This window comes from Mirounga leonina, unplaced genomic scaffold (genome assembly GCF_011800145.1).
Source record: "Mirounga leonina isolate KUSES-001 unplaced genomic scaffold, KU_Mleo_1.0 Mir_165, whole genome shotgun sequence".
NCBI classification, from domain to species: Eukaryota; Metazoa; Chordata; class Mammalia; order Carnivora; family Phocidae; genus Mirounga; species Mirounga leonina.
In genome coordinates this window covers 35156622-35169498 of record NW_023270415.1, presented here as the reverse complement: position 1 = coordinate 35169498, position 12877 = coordinate 35156622, and the positions used below count along the sequence as shown (strand labels likewise).

The window sequence follows — 12877 nt, the reverse complement described above, 5'->3', positions numbered from 1 at the left end:
TTGTAAGTTTAAGAGTAACAATAAAATAGTGTTAATATACTCACTCAGATCTTTAGAGTACCTGTGGTACTGTACAATTACTCCTCCATGGACAGATGTAGCACTCACTCCAGAGATAACCACTACGCTGAATTTTGTTCCTTGGTTTTCATTATACATTTTAGTCAAAAATGTATGCATCTCTTTAAAAACCTAATTTTAATTTTGCATATTTAGTTTTGCACTTGATAGAAATGAAGTGATTCTTAAGTATTCTGTAACTCGCTTTTTGGTTGTTATTGTTCAACATTGTGTTTATGAGACTTAATGACTATCGTTCATTCATTTTACTGCTGTGTAAGATTTCATTATATTTATATACCACAAAGGGGACTTTCTATTCCCATTTTCTTAGTCTGTGGGCAACTGGGATTTTTGTTTCCAGGTTTGTTTTGCCTTTTGTTTGTTTGCTTGCTGTATACAAACTTGCTTACTATGACTAATCTTGTATATGCACAGCTTCTCCAGGGAATACACCCAGAATTAGAATTTTTAAGTCATAATGTATGTGCATCCTCAATTATATTAATAATTAGCCAAATTATTTTCTAAAGTGGCTAAAATAGTAGCCAAGGTGTAAGTTTCAGTTGCTCTACATTCTCACTGCCACCATGATATTATTAAATTTTTGATTTTGTGAATCTAATTGTAAAATATTAATCATGTTTCATGTAATCATTGAGTTATATAGACTATAGGAAATCCCTGTTATTTAATTCCTCAGTAACTGTGAAGAGAAAAAATATTATCTAAAAAGATCACAATACAATTAAGATGTGATTTGCCTCTTTTTGCTGTGTTGGAGTTTAATCATACAAAAATAATGACGGGTAAAACTATTTGCAACTAAGCATGATTCAAAATAATGAGACCAAACTATACTAGCAGTCACTGAATTCCTCACTGCCACACACTTGCAATTTTTAAAAAGCCAGAAAAAATATTAATTTTATTAAATCTCAACATTCTGACCCTGAGTACACTTTTTCATGATATTCTGTGTGACAAAATGGAAAGTATAAAGAATTTTTGCAGCATTTCAAAGAGATTTTTGTCTCAAGTAAAAGTGAGTTTATTATCCAATTGTAAGCTAAACTATCCACTTTTTTCACTGCACTCCCTAATTACTTGAAAGAACAGCCAAAAAACAAACTATAATAAATGACTTTGATGTTTGGAATATATTTTCTCAAAAATGAGTGAAATATACAGTATCTGTTGCTTATGATAAAATTTAAGCTTTCAAGTAAAAATTTGATTTTTGGAAAACTTGTATCCACTTCTGTAAACTTGACAGCCTCCTAACACTTAAGGCTTTCTGATGATCAGTGTTGATATTAAAAATTGTCATTTTCATATATTGCATAAACATGCCAACATTTGTAAGATCTGTATAACCCAATGTTTTCTAAATGGCCAGTGTATATTACACAATCATGCATTAGTAAAATAATAGTTTTTGTAGCTATCAATGTTTTTAAATTGGCCATATTAAAGATAAAAAAAAAAAAGCCTCAGTAAATTCAGGTGCTAGAGATTAGCACCACCACCAAGCAAACAAACTAAAATAAAATTTTGTATACATTATCTCATTCAGTCCTCCAACATCACTGTAGAGTATGTATTATTGTCTCCATTTTAGATGAAGAGACTAAGATTCAAAGTTTTAGCTAATCTTCTTAAGGCAACACAATAGCCAAATTGCAGAAATGAAATTTAAACCCAGATGTGATTAGTCCAAAGGCCATCACAACACATTGCAATCCATGTATTCTTGTATTATAGCTCTTACGAACTTTTTAAAATCAGTTCCCCGAATCTTTTTGTAACTCCCTCCCCGACTTTTTTGTAAATCCACATAAATTTTACTAGGTAGTAGTTAGAGCCAGAGTAATATATGGGATCTTAATAAGATGTGTGCTATAGGATTCTTCAATCCTTTTTTTTTAGATACTAAAGTCAGCCTGACTCATAAAAATACAAATAAGTACAGTCACTTTAAGTATACTACATTAACTCCATTTGTTAAGCTTAGCTTAATTATCACTAATGACAAACCAGGGAAATAATTAAGGGTAAATTCCATCCCAAAGATACAAGTTCATAAATTGCAAGCTTTGTCTTATGCTGTACAATAGTGCTGACTTTGTCCTACACATTGCCAACATATCCAGAGTTACAACTGAGGATTCAAAAGCAAGTTCCATTATATACTCTTGACAGCAAACATTGGAATCCTGTCATCTCTTATAATAAAAGAAAGAATATTTTAAGATTAGACAGAGGTAAGCAATATTTCCCTAGTTTCTACTAAATAAATATCTATGCCAAACTCGAAGTCTCCTCTCTTCATTTCCAAAGAGCAATAGAAAATCTACAGTTAAATGTAAACAGCTGGACTTAACATGTATTCTATGGAATAAAACAGCAATACATTTTGCATAACATATGACAAGCCATATGAAAATGCAAGAAAGTGAAAATTATTTTGAAAAGATTATTTACCTACTAAGGATTAATTGAAATTAAAGAAGCTCAAATTTTAAAAAGTGGAATATCTAAAGACAACCTTTAATATAACAATATATTATTATATTGTTATTAAAGAATAATCAAATACCATGCTCTGTCTTCACTTATAACCTAAATTCCCTCTATTCACAATCCAATTCAACAAACATTTGCTAACCTCCAAACCCATACAAAGAAGCATTTATTTTGTTCACTCTCTCAGTTCCCAGATATGAATCATTTTAATTTTTCCATTTTAATCACCCTACTTTTTCCACCCACAGAACATTGCTGAACTGGTTACACACCTGGATGATTACACATCTACATTATCTAATTTTTATGATCCTTAATTTTTCTCAGCATTCTTAAATTAGCTTAGTTAAGCTCTTACACACTCACTTTAATGGCTTTTATCTAGCTTCTTTTCCATCCCCATTTCCACATTCTATAGACAACCTTACTTCAGTACCAATGCTCTCTACCTGACCTCTATATAGGAACTGGTGATTACTGACTGTTGAGAAACAATGATAAAACAATAGTAAAATGATAAAACAATGGATAAAACACCATTCTAACCATTCAGTGACACTGTCACTTATGCTGGACTTAATTTATTGAAGAGAAGAATAAAATGCAGAGAAAATGTGTCCCGTAAATTTTTAGAATTTCTCTTCCTGATTTCATAGTAATCTCCTTGAAGAGATCTCAGGCTCATAGGGCTAATTTAATTACTGAATGAAGCATCTAGTTCTGAAGAGTGGAAAGGCCAATTTGGAGGCATAAGGAGGCAAATTTCCTGCCACCAATAGTACACAATTGGAAGAAGTTCCAAATGTTCAACTATAGCCTTTCAAAGCATAGAATGACTCCCTTTGAATCAAAGATGGCTTTTCCCCCTTAGTTGCATAAGGTCTTTGATGAATGGAATTTATAAGAAAATACGTCAGCATTTACAATACTCCTCCAGCTGAACTCATAATTGCATCATGCCCACTACCTATCTGTTAACTGATGGTATCACATTTTTCCATTATCAGGATATTGGTCAGGAATTTCATGCAATACAAATTATGAAAGCTGGGATCTACTGGCGTCTTAATATCTAGATAAAGTCCCATGCAAATCCAGAGAAATACAAAGCTCTCCTTAAGATTTCAACATTTCCCCAGATTACATTTTGATGTCACCTCTGCCACTGTGTTTCTTCCTTAAATACTCTTTATTCCATGTCTTGTTTATCCAGAAATAAAACCAACTCTGCCTATATTTCCTCAACAAAACTAAACTAAACCAAATATTTAGAGCATTTGTAAGTGCAATAGAGTTCATCAAACACTGGAGTTAACCTAAAGAGATGCTGTATCACATACAGCACAGCATACTTGAAATCCATTAATAGAGCTTTCTTAAATGTCCTCAACCCCATGCCTAGGACCAATGGTTTCTCCTTACTCAGTGCACACTTCTCCAATTATTTCCTGGCTCCTCTTGCTCCTTGTCTGCTCCTTGTTTTCTCTGTCTTTCGCCACTCCTGGATAGCTCCACAACTCCAAGTTAGAATGCCTCTACCCCAGCCAGAGCCATTCAACCCTTCTCAGCACCTATTCCCAGACAATTCTAAGCAAAACAATTAGGAAGGAAGTGTGACAAAAGGGCCTTCCTTTTAGCATAATCTGCCATTCCTCAGTGGCAGTTGTAAACATGGATGGCAGGTTGTTTTTTTTTTTTTTTAGACTCAGACTTGAAACTTTCTTGTTAACAGTCCACTCTAATGCAAGGAAATCCTACACACTTAGGCAATTTTTACAAATTGCCACCACTTTGCTACAATAATGCCCCAAGTCATCTAGGGTTTCATTTTTTTTTTTAAGATTTTATTTATTTATTTGAGAGAGAGAAAATGAGAGAGAGAGCACATGAGAGGGGGGAGGGTCAGAGGGAGAAGCAGGCTCCCTGCTTGGAGCAGGGAGCCCGATGCGGGACTCTATCCAGGGACTCCAGGATCATGACCTGAGCCGAAGGCAGTCGCTTAACCAACTGAGCCACCCAGGCGCCCCTAGGGTTTCATTTTTATGTCATAGTAAAGGCTTTGATTTGGGCCATAGAAGACATCAGACCATGGGTGAGGCAACTAGTTAGATTCTATAAATTTCCCTCCCCTTCCCTTCATAGAATTCTCCAAAAGGTCCAAATATTGCTCTCATGAGCTAGCATGACAGTCCTTCATTTCTCCCTTGCCTTTCTCCCTTACTCCCTCTTTCCTTTTTCGCTTCCTTCCTTTTCTCTTTCCTTCCTTCTTTCTTTTTTCTTTCATTTCCTTTCCCTTTCCCTTTCTTTTTTTCTTTCTTTTCTTTCTTTTCTTTCTTTTCTTTCTTTTCTTTCTTTTCTTTCTTTTCTTTCTTTCTTTCTTTCTTTCTTTCTTTCTTTCTTTCTTTCTTCTTCTTTCTCTCTTTCTTTCTTCTTCTTTCTCTCTTTCTTTCTTTCTTTCCTTTCTCTTTCTTTCTTTCTCTCCTCCTATCTTCTCTTCCTGCACCCTCAGCCACCACCACTCCCATCCTGATATATATGGAAGAAATTATCTAAAGATTTTGAAAAAAATTTTTCAACAACTTTCTGGTGGAAACTACTAAACTGGGCAATTAGTATACCAGACAAAATAGCTTCACCAGCACTTATATACTAAACAGTGTGAAGACCATCACAGGCGCTTGGATGTTTTGGTTTTGTGTTATTTTGTTTTGTTTTTGTCTCAGGGACTGTTTACCATCTTCTCCTAGCCAACTCTTAATTATTCTTGAACTTCAACATTACTTCCTCAGGGATACTTGCGCTGATTTTCCAGTACGTTGTCTGCTATCAACATAAGCACTCTCAGTGGAAACTGCCCCTCTACCCTGTCACCTCTGACACTTACATACTTTCTTTATTACCTCTTAGGTTAGGTTTCTTCCAGATAATGTAAATTTTTGTTTTTCTTTTTAGAGAAAAATAGTGCAACAAAATTATTATAGTTCTGACTTTAAAAAAATTCAGGGAGCATCTCATTCAAAAGACCTCAGAACTTCAGAGAAAATAGGGGTTTTATAATCATAAAAAAGGATAGTTTCATTTGTTCTAATGTTAAATACATATTTTTCAGATACCCTATGCTTAATTACCCTGAGGCCAGATTCAAGCTAGCATGAAGTAAGCACTACTTAGATGTAGCTGTAGCACATGCGTAATTTTCACAGTGCTAGGGAATGAAGTGGAGTCCAAATCTCAAAAGAAAACCACAAGCTAAGAAAGTAATTTTGCAGAGATTTTTTTAAGTCCATCTCTCAGAATCCATTTGCTCTAGGTTTTTAGTTGCTTCATCTTCAGACATTCATCTTTGTTTCCCAGCATTTTCTGCACTTACACTTTCAGAGAGAATTTATAATCCATCAAGGTAGTATGTGTACTATACCAAATAACTGTTTTAAAATGTGTTTGGAAAAATATATATATATTACAGAGAAATTCCACATTATTTTAACTCATATCAAAGGTACATGTTACTGCTGCTTTTAGATCTAGAAGTGAAATTCTGAGCTTCAATTCAAGCAACTGGAATGTCCTAGTCTATTTAGAATCTAAAGTCTAAACTGAAGTATCAATTCTTTGCACAAAACATGCTTTGACAGCTTTTGGAGTGATTAGTAATTTGGCCAATACAGACTTCTGGGCCCATGAGAAGCATCCCAGCAGAACCTCTTCTGGTCAGGATGCCTTTAGCACACTGAAGAATACTCTTAGTAAAATCCTGGGGTTGGTGGGTAGGAAGCACAGTATGGCACATTGCTAAAATCCTTTTACTCTTCCCAGGTCAAATTATTCAGTTGTAAATTATATAACACAAGCTAAGTTAAAATGGTTTTACTAAATATTACCATTACCTGGTTATAAGCCTGTTATAACCTGTTATAAGTTAAAAACCTGAAACTCCTTCTAAACATAGCAAGTTACTCTTTCCTCTTTGTTCTTATTTGATCTTATATCTAATTAGAATTAAATTTTTTAAGATAATAGATACTGATTGGACTTCATGAAAATGTCCGGAGTAAAATATATCAAAAAATTCTAAAATGCCACACTCTGCATATTAAGTACAACATTTGATTTGATGCTAAATTTGATGAAACAAGTACATTATAACCAAAGCCCATACACAGCTTTGTAGTTTAACATTAAAATAAGCCCACAGACAAATGAATAAATGGTTGAAAATGTGGGCTAAATTTCCCAGTAGAAAAGCTGCAGTTTAGTCATTTTTTTCATTCTCTAAAAGAAAAAAAAATCATGTTGTCTCTAGGTTTACTATCCAAAAAAGTAATTCAAAAGATTTATAAAAGTCAAATAAGAATACAAGCTTCCTTGTAAATATGTGAATTCCTACCCTCCCAAACATTACTTATTTAATAAATATATCTTCAACAAAGATTACCATTCTGTGGTGCTTATTATTTGTTTTCTCAGTTAATATCATTTCATTAAACTTCTTTTCCTCCAGAAATGAACTGATATAAAGGTGTACTGATTAAAAGTCTATGTCGTTAAGTGCCTGCCTTTGGCTGGGGTCCGGATCCCAGAGTCCTGGGATCGAGCCCCGAGTCGGGCTCCTTGCTCCACGGGAAGCCTGCTTCTCCCTCTCCCACTCCCCCTGCTTGTGTTCCCCTCTCGCTGTGTATCTCTCTGTCAAATAAATAAAATCTTTTAAAAAAAAAAAGTCTATGTCTTTTCTAAGAAATAACAAGTGTTGGTGATGATGTGAAGAAAAAGGAACCCTCATGCACTGTCGATGGGAATAAAAATTGGTACAGCCACCATGAAGAACAGTATAGAGTTTCCTCAAAAATTTGAAAATAGAAATGTCATACAATTCAGTAATTTCACTACTGGGTATTTACCCAAAGAAATGAAGACACTAATTAAAAAAGATATATGCACCCTGTTTATTGCAGCATTATTTATAACAAACAAGATACAGAAGCAACCCAAAATGTCCATTGATAGAGGAATGGATAAAGAAGATGTGGTGTATATACAATGGAATATTATTCAGCCATAAGAAAAGAATGAGATCTTGCCATTTGCAACAACATGGATGGCCCCAGAGGGTATTATGTTAAATGAAATAAATCAGAGAAAGGCAAATACCAAATGATTTCACTTATATGAGGAATCTAAAAAACCAAACAAATGTATAAACAAATGTATAAACAAACAAAAGCAGAAACAGACCCATAAATAAAGAGAGCAAACTGGTGGTTTCCAGATTGGGGCGGGGGGGGATGGGCAAAATGGGTGAAGGGGAGTGGGAGATACAGGCTTCCAGTTATGGAATGAATAAGGGACAGAGATGAAAGGCACAGCCTAGAGCACATAGTCAATGGTATTGTAATAGCGCTGTATGGTGACAGATGGTAGATACACTTGTGGTGAGCATAGCAAAATGTATAGTGTTGATTAATCGCAGTTTTACACCTGAAACTAATTTAATAGTGTGTGTCAACTATATTTCAATTAAAAATAATTTTAAGGCGCTCCTGGGTGGCTCAGCCGTTAAGCGTATGCCTTCGGCTCAGGTCATGATCCCAGGGTCCTGGATCGAGCCCCACATCGGGCTCCCTGCTCCGCGGGAAGCCTGCTTCTCCCTCTCCCACTCCCCCTGCCTGTGTTCCCTCTCTCACTGTCTCTCTGTCAAATAAGTAAAATGTCTAAAAAAAAAAAAATTAAGTCTTTTTTTGTTTAAAAAAGGGTGAATATTAAACTTGTTGAAGTGAAGAATGCAGTGATTTGTTACTGTTAGTATTATATGTACTAAATTGTTATTGTTGCTTTGTTGATTAACTCATTTAAAAAGAGGCAGAATTTTTTGACAGTTGGTATAAATCTATATAAAACATCACTGCCTATATATATAGTCCATGATAATAATAAGAGCTAGTACAATTAAAAAGTTTTTTTCATGCATAACTCTGAAGTAGGATATTAATATCTTCTTTTCCTGAGTAAAAATAGAGAAGTTGATATTCAGAGACTATTCCAAAGTCATGCTGCCACAATTGGGCAAAACAGAAACTCAAATCCAAGTCATCTGGGTGAAAATTCAGTGCTTTTCTAAAAGAAATGTCTGTTTGATATCCTACATCTGTGAATCTACCAAAAATTTACCTTCTCTCTAGCTAATTCATAAATAAAATAAATTTTAGACAATCATTTGAGCAGTCCTCGATCTCATTTGTGCTCTGTATTCACATTTTTTTGCTCTGGAAGAACTGTTTCCCTATGTCTCAGCCAGGTCTTCCATTTATTTTCATTAACGTGGCATTGCTCCAAATGGGTTTAATGGTTGTATGAAGCATTTCTTCTACCCTCCTGCACTTTGATATTTAGCAAATATCCTGTCATCAGGCATTCTCACCATATGTTCACAACCAGGCACATGCCATACTTCAAAGTCTTACTATTATATCTATCACATGACATTTATGTTAAATGAATTATAGAGCGTTGAATATGGCAATGATAATAGGTAAAGACTACTGATGAATAATTTTAATAGTGTAGGTATTTAGTATCTGCCAAGATTCATGTTTCATCAATTATATTCTGCGAAAAACTTCTCTGAATTACCTGAGCTCCAGTCCCACCATCCAGGCATATAGGGGTTCATCACATTACATGAAGGACCAGTGCAGCTAAGTGTAGAGATTTATAATTTCTTAATATATTTTATGAAATTTTATTTTAATTCAGTTTAAGGTATTTTTATTGCTACTTTAGAGTAATTTCTTTCTGGCTGAAAATATAAATGTTTTGTACTATTTAATGGCCACCTACTGCACACATTACGCATAAAAGCATGATTTTATTTTACTATGAGACATAGATACTGAATTACATCAAATACGTTTTCAGCATTGGTAGATCATACAGTTTCTCATTGAGCTAATAATATTATAGAATTATAATAGCTTTTATGGGGCGCCTGGGTGGCTCAGTCATTAAGCATCTGCCTTTGGCTCAGGTCATGATCCCAGGGTCCTGGATCGAGCCCCACATCGGGCTCCCTGCTCCGCGGGAAGCCTGCTTCTCCCTCTCCCACTCCCCCTGCTTGTGCTCCCTCTCTCGCTGTGTCTCTCTCTGTCAAATAAATAAATAAAATCTTTAAAAAAAAAATTATAATAGCTTTTCTAATGATGAACCTTCTTTATGCTCATGAGATGAAGCCAACTTAACCATGATATACAAATCTATTACACTATTGTATTATTTCATTTGCTGAAATTTTATTGTGTATGTTTGCCTAAATAATCATAATTAAAATTGGTATTTCTTGTTTATTATTGTAACCACTCTTGTTAAGTTTTGATATCAGAGTTACATGTACATGGAAAATTCAAACTATTTTTTATTTTCAACACTCTGGGAAAATTAAATTGCACAGAAATTACCTTTTCTTGGACATCTGAAAAGAACTTCTGGTGATATCACTTGGGCTATGGGTTTTTAATTTTTGTTTTTGTTCTTTTTTGCTTCAAAAAATACTTTTGAAGAGTACTTTTCACAATTTCTCTTTATACATAATAATTTCTTAATTTTTATCACCTTGAATAAATTCAGTAGCATATTTTTCTTAGAAAATTAACCAATAAGATCTAGATTATCAAATTAGCCTCCAGTTATATAAGGTGTTCTATCATAATTTTTAATTCTTTTAGGTTTTTTTTTGTATCCTTTATTGTTATCTTTCACATTCCTAATAGTATTTTCTTTCATATTTATTATATAAGACTAGTTGCTTATTCATTTTAATGATAAAACTAAAGGAGCAACATACATTTATTAGTCCTAATTATCATACCATATAAATTAAAATTCCTCCAAAATGATTGTGTGAATTTACTCTTCCCTATCAAACTCCCTAGCATGGAGTGCTGGAAACAGATCAAATACTTTCATTATTTGAGTTCCATTTGTTCTTTAATGCACACACACATCAACCTTGCTTCCAAAAGAAGACATCATTACCTTTTTCCCTCCTGTTTGAAAAGTTTAGGCAGTCTGTGTTTTTTCTGCAGAAATATTTTAGGATATTGCTTTATAAACATAGTGTGAGCTGAAAGCACACTGGAAGAACTCCTGTTTTAAAAATAAAAAGAGAAAAATTAAAACTTAAGTATCATCAGATAATAGTTTCCAAGGGAAAGATTTTTAACTCAAGACATACAACTATTTAGCCTAAAAAACAAATGACAAAAATATGAAACCTAAACATCCTGTGCTTTAAAAATATCCACTATAGGGGTGCCTGGGTGGCTCAGTTGTTAAGCGTCTGCCTTCGGCTCAGGTCATGATCCCAAGGTGCTGGGATTGAGCTCCCTGCTCAGTGGGGAGCCTGCTTCTCCCTCTCCAGCTCTCCCTGCTTGTGTTCCCTCTCTCACCATCTCTCACTGTCAAATAAATAAATAAAATCTTTAAAAAATAAATAAATAAAATCTTTAAAAAATAAATAAATAAAAATATCCACTATAAAAATTGTCCATAGTGTGCCTCAGTGAGAAATATTTTATGAACAACAGATTCATGGGAATGTCAATGTCAAAAACTTAATTTTTAAGTTGAGGCTTCTTAAAACTTTTATTTCTGTAATTGATGAAAGCCCTTACATAAAATATGTCACATAATTAAATTCTTCCAAAATGATTCAAATAGAGTTCACATATACATTACCAAAAAGTATATTTTATCTGATCTTTGCGAAGATTTATGAAAATCTCATGCACTGTATTTTTAGGACTGGAATAAAGATGTGTTAGAGCAAAAGATCAGCATTTCCCAATTCAGAAGATCACTGGAATCGTTAGGATGCTTTTTTTTTTTTTTTAAGATTTTATTTATTTATTTGACAGAGACAGAGATAGCGAGAGCAGGAACACAAGCAGCGGGAAGGGGAGAGGGAGAAACAGGCTTCCACCCGAGGAGGGAGCCCGATGTGGGACTCGATCCCAGGACCCTGGGATCATGACCTGAGCCGAAGGCAGACACTTAACAACTGAGCCACTCAGGAGCCCGGACGCATTTTTTTATAAGTACAGATTCCTGGTCCTTTTCCTTAGGAAACAAGATCTCCAAGGGTGGAAGTCTGTGTGGGCTTCTCTATTTTAAATATCCTTCTCCAGGGCACCTGGGTGGCTCAGTTGGTTAAGCGACTGCCTTCAGCTCAGGTCATGATCCCAGAGTCCCAGGATCGAGTCCTTCATCGGGCTCCCTGCTCAACGGGGAGCCTGCTTCTCCCCCTGACCCTCTCCCCTCTTATGCTGTTTCTCTCTCTCTCTAATAAATAAATAAATAAATAAATAAAATCTTTAAAAATAAATAAATAAATAAATATCCTTCTCCAGAGGGCATCTGAGTGGCTCAGTCAGTTAAGCATCTGCCTTCAGCTCAGGTCAAGATCCCAGCGTCCTGGGATCAAGCCCTGAACCTGGCTCCCTGCTGGGCTGGAAGCCTGCTTCTCCCTCTCCCTCTGCCTGCCGCTCCCCCTGCTTATGCTCTCTCTCTCACTCTCTCTCTCTGTCAAATAAATAAATAAATAAATAAATAAATAAATAAATAAATGAATACCCTTCTCCAGGTGATTCCTATTTGGAGCCAGGTTTCAGTCCATGGCAAATACTAAAAATGCCAATAGCAAGAGCCACTAGATACAGTAAATTAGAATTCAGTGTCAGGTAATGACATATGTTTCTGGAAAATCTGCTTCATTCCATTTTTAATTGACAACCACCATGAAAAGTTGGTCATTTTTTTAAAATGCTAAGCATTCATTTTGACAGCTTATTTCAATAATTATCAAAAATGATCATACTTAAAAATGAACACTGACAAACATCTTAGTCAATATTTGCCACATGGCAATGAATATAAAAATCCCCAAGAAGGCTTTTCTTGTTTCACTGTCAATGTAAATAATAACAACACATTATAAAATATTTATAACAGCTTTTTTTCTCCTGGCCAAAGTTTCTTAAAACACCGTATTAATTCTTTACACAAAACAAATACTACATACTTTGTAAATGCTATGTAAGTTAACTTGATTCACATAATGCGATATGAATTTGATTTAATATGACATTAGGTATTATCATGCCTAATCTCAGTAGAGATACACAGAGCAAGAATCCACTCTTTTTTTTTTTAAAGATTTTATCTAGTTATTTGAGAGAGAGAGAGAGCAGAAGCAGGGAGGAGGGAGAAGCAGGCTCCCGTTAAGCAGGGAGTTCGATGTAGG

At 34.7% G+C, this 12877-nt stretch overlaps 1 protein-coding gene across 1 annotated transcript in view; it reads right to left on the bottom strand.

The window, feature by feature from the left end:
• CNBD1 (cyclic nucleotide binding domain containing 1) overlaps positions 1 to 12877 on the bottom strand; it is a 341528-nt gene that overhangs the window by 291786 nt on the left and 36865 nt on the right. The window contains exon 3 of the mRNA XM_035012259.1: positions 10612 to 10722. Within this exon, the coding sequence (XP_034868150.1) occupies positions 10612 to 10722 (111 nt within the window). The remainder of the gene's footprint in view (positions 1 to 10611; positions 10723 to 12877) is intronic.